Here is a 9,943-nt window from a genome sequence, read left to right as displayed (position 1 = left end):
TGTCTACGGCTCTCAAGCAGTAATTCTTTTGTGGCTTGTTTGTTGCTGAAGAAATCGGCCTGAAATGCAAAAATGCTAGTAGTCTCTCAAGCTTCATAGCTATATTTCCTCTCAGTTTTGTTAAGCTTGTATATCGCCTTAAATGAATTTTCCTTCTTATCTTCAACATAAAAAATCTGATGGATTTCACATCATTTTTGGTATATGTATGCTTTAAAAAGATCGTTTTTGTATTTAACTATAGCTACACAAATCTATACCAGATATTAAGAAATGCTGTATCTTTTTTTCATTCAAAATCCTGCATAGTCTAATAGTAAATTCATATTTCTGATGTCTTATTTTGACCATTCATTGTTTACCAGTTTGTCACAGTTGTTAACTAACATCAGTTATATTGTAACTAAGTAATCACAATAATCGTCCGCATGTTTTAATCGAGAAACATCAAGGCTTGCATTATCATGTATCATCATTTTTCGACTCATTATATCTTTCACGCATAATTCATTGCTTAAATTATTTTTTGTCTAGTTTTGGCTAATTATTTTTGGCTTTAAAAAGTCTAATCTCTTTTTTATAACTGGTGCTTAAAACAGTGATGTGTAAGTTTTAAAATGCCGAAAGTCTGTCGTGCCAGAAGCTAAATTACCAGAAGTTTCCATTATGTACAAAGCCAGAAATTGACTTTAAAAAAATGGCATTTTCAAAGTTACAAGGTGCATGTTTTAAGCAAGGTTGCGTGACTATGTAGAATTCACTTCTAGATTCTGTTTTAACATCTCTAATATAGCCACGCGATTCTTAATGATCGCCTGAAGTTTTATCGACTTCAAGAAAAGCCATACGTAAATTTTACTGCTGCATTGATTGATAACTATTATAAGTGAATTATATTTTCTGTGTTTATATTACGATGCTGACCGAAGTATGTTCACAACGTTTTTTGTATTACTTAAAAATCGAGCTTCTGGTTTTAATTCTTCATACAGAAGGTGACTTTTTAACCAAATTATGATTCCAAAAATGGTATACCGCGAAAGCTTACATGTGCTCATATTTGTGGCCCTCTTTTCGTTTCTCTTTTTTATTTTCAACAAGAAGTCTGTTCTCGGAGTTCAGATTCGGGATTCGTCTGTTCCATTAGGAACCACAACAGCACCCGATGTCGGAAGTGCAACGTCGGGAAAACTTTTTCGAGGATTGAAAATCAGATTGTTCCCCAACAGTGAAGTCAAGTTCTCAGAAGACAGCCCCATCCTGAAAAAACAACGCAAAAGTGGTATGGGCTGAGCAAATTGGAGGGTCAAATGACAAACCTACATCATAAAGCAGTCTATAAAACCTTAAAACACTCACGTGCATATTTTAAAATGCCGAAAGTCTGCAGTGCCAGAAGTCAAAATGCCAGAAGTCGTTACTTAGCCAGAATTTGACTTCCGTTGACATTCGTCATTTTAAAACGTGCGCGTTTCGTGTTTTAAGCATGGTTAAGTGACTCTGCAGAAGTTACTTCGAAATTCTGACTTAATATCTCGAACCGCTTCGCGGTTCTCTAAAAAGTTCTCGGTGACTTCAAGCAGAGTCACTTAACCATTACATAAAGCATAGTAGGTTCTTTCTCATTATAGCCCCCCGCCTCACGAAATTATAGCCCCCATAATTGTATCATCACAATGATTGGAGTGAAGAGGGGTGCTGGGTAAAATGGGAAAAACTCAACGATTCACTGGGTCCGAAAAGTTTAGTTCTAACGTTATATGACCACTGAATTTCCCAGTACGAGGTGCCAGACCGACAGTCGATATTTCCAGACCAAAATAAACGCACCAGGGTGGCGTTGGGGGGTTCAAAATTACACGGTCTGGGAAAAATGGGATCTTTTTCGTTTGTGCCACATCCCAGTACGTTATGCACCCCCCAATTACAAAGAACATGCCATTACATAGTACGTCATTGTGTAAAAATAATCAACGTACGTCTGGGGGTGCAAATAAAATGCACCCACTAAGCTGGGGGGGGGGGGGGTTACAAACGGAGAATATGCGAAAAACGAACGCAAAATAGTCTGGAAATGGACACTTTTGAACGCACGTAGGTCTGGACAAAAATTATTTTCAACTATGGACCGCACAAAAGTCTGGATAAAGCGTCTTTTTGAACGCATGAAAGTCTTGACATAGGGTTTTTTTGAACGCACGAAAGTCTGGACGAAGGGACTTTTTGAACGCATGAAAGTCTGGATAAAGGGTTTTTTGACAGTGTTTTTTTGACACCCCCCTTTACAAATTATATGTTGTTATATAGCACGTTACTATGTAAGAAAATAGCACGTGCGCCTGGGTGTCATAAACTATTTATGCTCATTAAGCTGGGGGGTAGGGGGGCAAAACAGATTAGATCAGACTTTTCGGATCTATTCTGTTTCGCCCCCCAGTGGTTTTTTGGCCCCCGTTACAAATTATATGTTGTTATATAGCAAAAATAGCACGTGCGCCTGCGGGTCATAAAAAATTTATGCTCACTAAGCCTGGGGGAAGGGGGACAAAATAGATCCAAATTTTCTTAACACTCCCCTCCCGCCATCAACTCAGCGGGTTTAAAACATTTACTTCACCCAGGTGTTGGGTTTTGGATTTTCGCAAAGAGATTACAAAGCGTTTTAACTAAGTTGAAAAAATAATTTCTCAAAATTGAGAGAATAAAAAAAAATGATATTTAACTGTAAAATTTAGAGATTTACAGGAAAGATCGGATTATCAGATCAAGATGGTGACTTGATATGGGACAAAAAAGGCTCAAATATCAGCTGTATATATATATATATATATATAAATATATATATATATATATATATATATATATATATATATTTATATATATATATATATATATATATATATATCAAATTTATATATATATATATATATATATATATATATATATATATATATATAATTATATATACCCAAAATCAGGGCGTCATATTCAAATTACAAATCTAATCTTAGCACCATGACTTACAGTGGGAGTTGCAAGGAATACCCAAGGTGGTTTGCTTCCACAAATGTCGTAGAAACCAATCACAGGGGATACAATAGATAATAGGCATTTCCACTTTTCAAAGAATTTGTTCACATTTTCGTTGATATCATGATAATTTGATACACGCCTGGAAGATTTTATATCAAATAATCTTACTCTCCAAGACTGCTTCTTGTAGCTATTTGAGCAACTCTGATCCTTAAAAGAAGTTAGTTGTCCAACTCCTCAAACAAATTATTTGACTTAAAATACGGCTGGGCCCATAGCCTGTTTAAATTTACAGAAGAGAGCTTATTGTTGAACCGAGATGGTGATTTGGTTTTCGGTAATAAAAAAACTAAAAAATAGGCTGCATCTATACCCAATATCAGTGCCATAGTGTCAGGATACAAAACTAATCTAAGCAACTTGATTTACAGCACGGTTCGCACGAGTTGCTCAATCAGGTTTCCTTCTGCAACTTTTGTAGAAATCAGTCAAAGGCAATACCATAAATAGTATGCATTTCCACTTTACTTAGAAATTGTTCACATTTCGTGCTGAAAAATTTACACATCAAGTAAGCTCAGTCTTCAAATAGTTATCTATTTTCACCAGTTTTGAACCGAGTATTGATTCTAAGCACCATCAGTTGACGATTCATTCATTCATTCAGTCTAAATTTTATATCTAGAATCATTTTGCTCTTGTCTTAGTATTATGGTAATTTAAACTTTATTAACAATTATAAATAAGTTGAAAGCTATAGCTTGATCGGAGTTCTAGATTTGAGCTGATGGCTTAGAGTCTGTTCCCGTCATCCAAACCAAGATGAAGGTGTGACACTCTGTCTCTGCTCTCGTGAACAAGCAATAACCATTCCAGCTTCTAGTGAACCATCGTCTCAGTTTGCCGAATCCTTTTACCAGTTGTTAGAAGCCTGATTCAAAACATAAATTGATTTATTCAATCGATACACTAGCTTCCCTCAATCTGGTCTTTGTTTTACATACTCCGGTGGCTGTTCCAGATACACTTCTTCCACTATTTGTGAGTGTAGGAAAATTGTCTTGATATCAAACCGGTGCCTCACATGTCTCTGCTTCATTGATGGTTGAGCTAGAATTCTGAATGTCTCTGGCTTACAGTTAGGCAAAAATTTCTCAAAGTGGTACCTTCCACTTATTTGAAGACTTTGAGTTTTTCACTAGCGTGCTTTGATGTTGTCGATTGTATCACTGGATCCCAATTTAACTTTTTAGACCCATTTGCCCTGTATGACGCCCCTTTTTGTGGATGCTCTCACCAGTTTCAAAGGCTCATTGTCTTAGACTGCATTGACCTCGTCCTTTACCGCCCGATGCCACTGGTTCCAATTGTCACCTTGCTTGGCTTCGTAAATTGTTTTGGGTTCCACAGAGTCACTCTCAGTCACAACAGGACTTCTCCAAAAAGTTGCGGAACATTCCTTGCTCTTGTCCCTTGTCTGGGCAATGTCCTGTCTGCTTTCTCCAGAGCCCCATCAACAAAAACCACTTGTGTCTGACTGTTGTTCAGTGGCTCCGAGTCTCCAAGACCCCTTTTTGTTGCAATAGATTCTTCATTTGGTGCTGCTTGCTCATTATCCGAAGCATCTCTTCTCAGTGTCGTTTCTTGTGTATTCACGTTCTCTGTATCATGTCACTCCTCTTTTTGTAGTAGAAGTGTCCTGTTTCTCTTTGTTGCCATCGTCTTGATGATCATCATCAGGGTGCAGATACCCAGTTGCTGTGAGCCCTCATCTTGTAGGTTGGGCGTCTCTGTGTCATCAGGGATTGAGCCCACTTCGGACTCCTTGATGATCACATCTCGAACTGCCACCACATTGCGTGTGTTGGGTGCGTACACCAGGTATCCCTTGTCTCCTTCAGTATTACTCATAAACGTTACTTTCGGTCCCTCTTCCTCATGAAAACTGTTCAACCAAAAAAGATAATTTTACTAAGTGAAAACTTAGATTTTTATACCACTCATCAGCTCTGCCGGGAATTTTTCTTCTCCTCGTCTCCAAACCAAGTTTCTGATCCTAATAGCGTGAAGATTTTCTAGTCCCCTCATCATCTTGTGAAGACCCGAGTCAATGAGCAAGCATCTTGCAATCTCCAGCAGTGTCCTGTTGCACCTCTCAACTAACTCATTCTGATGTGGCGTCTCTGGTTTGGTCTTCTTCTGTAAAATGACTGCATCTAAACAGTACATCTCCAACTGCTTTGACAGAAACACCTTTGCGTTGTGTTGCCTCAACTTCTTGGCGTCCCCAAAATGAGAACAAACTTCTTCAGGCTAGCCAGTGGTTCACGTTTAAGCAAGTCCACAAAAACAAATTTCGTGTATAGGTCTGCAAACACAATGCAAAACCGAAACATTGACTGTGACTCTACTCTGAGAGGTCTCATCACGTCTGTGAACACCCTCTCCAGCTTCTCTTCTATTTGGTTCTCTGCCACTCTTGGTACTGGTGTCTTTGTGGTCTTGCCCAATGCGCATGCATTGCATACATCATAGACTTCCTAACCGTCTCTGTTGCTTTCCTGATCACATCCGCTTGATTCAAATGACCCAGTTGTCTGTGCCATTTCCATGCACTGTCGAGTTGTCTGTGCCATTTCCATGCACTCTCACACTCCTCTTCGTCTTGTTGCTAGAATGCTGCAGGGTAAATAAAACGATTTTTTTTAATTTTACCCGAGTTCCCTTCTGGAGTTTAATGCAGCTATTTCCATTCTAGAAAGTGAAGCTATGTCCCCACTTCGTGCAACTTGAGACTGATAAGAGGTTTGAAGAGTAGTCCGGCACACACAAAACATTTTTGAGTTCGCATTGGAATTCGCCTTTGTTTGAGCGTATGCTGATCCTCACACAGCCTCTGCCCACCACTCTGGAAGCCTCTCCGTTGGAATTTCTGACCACTGATTGAATGGGCACAAAGTCAAGGAACGCATAGATGTTCGTCACTATGTGATCTGTACAACCACTGTCCACTAGCATGCCTGCTGTCCTCCACTGGGTAAGAGCTGCTCAGTATTCCTCGTCTGGTGAAGCCAATGTTGGACCCATTGCCTCTGACTCATATTTGCCTCCATCTCTTTGTCTCTTGCATGCCCTGTCTAGGTGACCTTCCTCACAACACTTTCTGCATTGTGATGTCTCCTTCTTCCTGCAGTCAGTGGCAAAGTGTTCAAGGATCCCACACACAGAGCAGTTTCCTTTTCTGGATCCCTTCTTGAAGTCACGCTTCACTGCCAGTGCCACTGAACCACTTTCACCCTTATGCCTCTGTCCTGTGCTCTCATGGAAGTTCTGCAGCCTTTTCCTTAACTCTGTGAAGTCCGTTGCCGGGTTAAAGCTTTCCTGTATAACAAAACTTTCATACTTCATTGGCAGACCATTGAGGATCAAGACGTTGAAGAGGGTCTCTTAGACTGCTTCGACTGCTTCTTGTAGCCTTGTGAGCAACTCCTGTTCACTGATGAAGAAACTATCCAAATCCTCAGCATCCTCGAGCTGCAGTCAAGCAAGTTGTGTCGCCAAAGTCAACACTGTCCGCGTCTCCGCACTTCGAAATCTCTCATGCAAAAACTTCCAAGCCTTTGATCCATCTCCGATGCCGTCATCTCCTATACAGTCAAGTCTCATCAGCATGAGGTTTGTCGCATCTAGAATCAGTGCCAAATGGCACAACACATTGTTTCGCTTCTCCTTGCCTCTGCAACTTCCATCTCATATGCATCCTTCAGCACCTTGTGATTCTTCTTTTCATCACTCCTTGCCCCATTGGATATTTGTGCAGGCCGATTGGGTTGCTCCTCTATTCCAAGTAGTAATTTGTACATTCCCTTCTTCTACATCTTTGCCACATATCTTGTGATCCAGATTGGAAAGTTCTGTGCTTTTCCTGTTTTGACCAGCACCTTCACTGGCTGTCAATCACTTGTAGTTTGAGCGGGATAAACAGTTGTGAAGAGACAACATACTGAGCAGAAAAGGTGTATAACTATCAATCAACAAAATAGTTTTTGTTTTCAAAACAATTTATTGACTTAGAATACGGCTGGGCCCATAACCTGTTGGGCTACCGATTTTTGTAAACATAATAAAAAGCGTTTTAACTTAGTAGAAAAACTAATTTCTCAGAAATGAGAGAATAACAAAAACGATATTTTGGAGTAGAATTTAGAAATCTACAGGAGAGATCTGGTTATTCGACCAAAATGGTGATTTGATTTTTGTAGACGAAGAAGACTCAGAAATCAGTTTTATATATAACCTTTATCAGTCCCAGAGAGTCAAGATACAAAACTAATCTTAGCACCTTTATTTACAGCAGGGATCGCAATGGTTAATCAATAAGGTTTGCTTCTGCAATTTTTGTAGAACTCAGTCAAAGGGATACCATAAATAGTATGCATTTCCACTTTACTTAGAAGCGGTTCACATTTCATGCTGGAAAATTTTCACTTCAAATAAGCTCACTCTGATAAAATTTATCTAGATTCACCAGTTTTGAACCGAATATTGATTTCAAGCACCATTAATTGGCGATTCATTTATTCTAAATATTGAAATTTAGATAAATTTTGTGACTAGAATCAATTTGCTCTTGTCTTAGTATTCTGGTAAAGTTTCTTTCTAATAATTCTAACTAATCTCAAGGCTATTGTTTGATGGACATTCCAACACCAGGCGCACATGCTGCCCTCCTATATAGGAATGCAAGAATTGTAAACGTGCTCATACAAAGACGGAGGGGGCGGACCTGGTCAAACATTGGTAAAGTACCTTTTAAAAAACTTGGTTTGTGCAAATCTTGACTTGTTCTTTCCCATATTTTTGACAAGATTATATGAAGATATTCTTTTCTCTCGGTAAGTATTTGTCGAACTATTTTATGAACAAAATCTTCGGCTTTTTCTTAGTAACATTTTGAAGCGTTTTTAACCTCATATTGCTCAACCAATACTTCTAATAAATCCTACTCAGGAACTAAACCCAGCTGGGCTCATCAAAGATCTGAATGCACGAAATGGAGTGTTACAACTACCATCTTCGAGGTCTCAGATGCTGTAAAAATTCAAACAAAACTGCCACCCGAATGGTGCATGGTCATCGTTGGTGATCGGAAGGGATTGACCAATTATTCAGTCCATGAAGGAAAAAAAGGTCGTGTGGTGTATCTTAACGTAAATTCTCAAGAACAACTGGCAGCTGACGGGGTCAAACTAAGCGAAAGCCTCCCCTGGAACCATTTTGGCAGGAAAAATCTGGGATATTTGTACGCGATCGTCAGCGGTGCCCAGCTAATTTGGGATTTTGACGATGATAATACTTTGATTTCAAACCCAACTAGAATTATGGAACCGAATTTGAGTGATAAATCAACTCAAAAAAATGTTCTGGCCGCTGGGAAAAAGGATACCACAAAAATATGCGACTCGTTCAACCCCATGCCTCTGATGGGAGCCACCCAATTGCATTCATGGCCCAGAGGTCTTCCACTGGTTAATATAAAAGCCGCCGAATGCCAACCGGACGCTTATAAAGTTGAGAGAACAACAATCCTTGAAAAGAAAATAGCTGTTTATCAGTCCCTAGCCAACCACGATCCGGACGTTGATGCTATATACCGGCTGACCCAACCCCTGCCGTTTGAATTTAAACCCACGGCGGAAAATTTACCTATTCTTGTGCCCGACGACGCTTTCGCCCCCTTCAACGCCCAGGCAACTTTGTTCACATATGAGGCATTTTTCATGCTGTTTTTACCCATTACGGTACACGGCAGGGTGTCCGACATCTGGAGGTCTTATTTGGGGCAAAAATTACTAAAAGACAGTGGTTACAAAATAGTGTTCACGCCCGCACAAGTTGTTCAGTATCGAAACGTGCACAACTATTTAGCGGATTTCGACTCTGAACGGGACCTCTACATGAAAAGTGGCAAATTGGTCGAGTTTTTGAAGCACAATTTTACTTCAAATTGTAAATATTCGCTCGAATGCGAATTTGAATCTCTGGTCATCAGTTTATATGAGCACGATTATATACAGATTGGCGATGTATACGTCATTCAAACTTGGATCAAATCTTTGCTTGATTATGGTTATAAATTTCCGGAATTGAATTCAAAGCAGACAAAGCAAAAATAAAAAGAGTCTATAATCCGAAAAGAAGCACAAACTAAGACCTCCATTGTCTCATAATGAAAAAGATATAAATTTTCATATTATATCGTTATTTTATGTTATTTTCATCAACATTGTTAATTGTTAAGCGGTGCTTTTTGAATATGCTTATATGAGCAACGGTACTGGTGCGCGGATTCAAATTTTGCAAGATTCTTGCAAGGTAATCTAAATATCTTGCAAGATTCTGGCAAGAATCTTGCAAGATACGGTTCCTGGCAAAAATATGAATTATTTTTCAAAGGCACTAAAACACATGCTTATACCATTTTAATGCTGTTCGGACAGACCTAATGCCACAGCCCTACTGGAAGAAAAAAACCAAACCGGACTCCAAAATCTTGCAAGATTATTGCAAGGTCTTGCAAGAATTCTGCAAAAATTGATACAAAATTTATTTGAGGTTTAAAAACTTTTAAAAAACTCAATTGAAATCGGCGGACAGGGCGTTTAGCCGACGATGAAAAAATAAGAAATTCAGTTGATATATTAATTCTGATTGATTTACAAATCTCATTAGTGAAAATATTTTCTACTATTTTGTCCAGCAGTTACAATTGGTGAGGGGTCTGGTTGTCGGCTTAAAAAATCTCATTTGTTGATCGTCGGTTGAACTCCCCTGTCGGCCAACGGGGTGATCATCGCAAACTGTACCACTACGCTAATAATCTTCAGGTGTATATATTCTTATTTCCTAA

The 9,943-nt window shown here is 39.1% G+C and overlaps 1 protein-coding gene across 2 annotated transcripts; it reads left to right on the top strand.

Annotated features, from left to right (window-relative positions):
• The first annotated feature begins 204 nt into the window (after nt 1-204).
• On the top strand, nt 205-9,494 carry LOC142353062 (uncharacterized). 2 transcript variants are annotated; one of them, XM_075405256.1, is made up of 3 exons: nt 205-563; nt 738-1,282; nt 8,044-9,494. In XM_075405256.1, the coding sequence occupies exons 2-3, from the start codon at nt 1,015-1,017 to the stop codon at nt 9,207-9,209; spliced, it is 1,434 nt and encodes a 477-aa protein (XP_075261371.1). In that variant the 5' UTR covers nt 205-563; nt 738-1,014; the 3' UTR covers nt 9,210-9,494. The 2 variants fall into 2 exon arrangements, with proteins under 2 accessions (XP_075261371.1, XP_075261370.1); XM_075405255.1 differs by having other exon boundaries at nt 205-586; nt 734-1,282.
• The last annotated feature ends 449 nt before the right edge of the window (nt 9,495-9,943 follow it).

This window comes from Convolutriloba macropyga, chromosome 14 (assembly GCF_964194025.1).
Source record: "Convolutriloba macropyga chromosome 14, txConMacr16.3, whole genome shotgun sequence".
NCBI classification, from domain to species: Eukaryota; Metazoa; Xenacoelomorpha; order Acoela; family Convolutidae; genus Convolutriloba; species Convolutriloba macropyga.
Note: the sequence above shows the minus strand (reverse complement) of the source record. Positions and strands in the feature narration are given on the sequence as shown.

Excerpts from the sequence above, each read along its gene's own strand:
- LOC142353062 (XM_075405256.1), top strand. The coding sequence starts at position 1,015 with ATGATTCCAAAAATGGTATACCGCGAAAGCTTACATGTGCTCATATTT. Across the intron at positions 1,283-8,043 it reads GAAAAAACAACGCAAAAGTG|GAACTAAACCCAGCTGGGCT; the intron begins GTATGGGCTGAG and ends AATCCTACTCAG.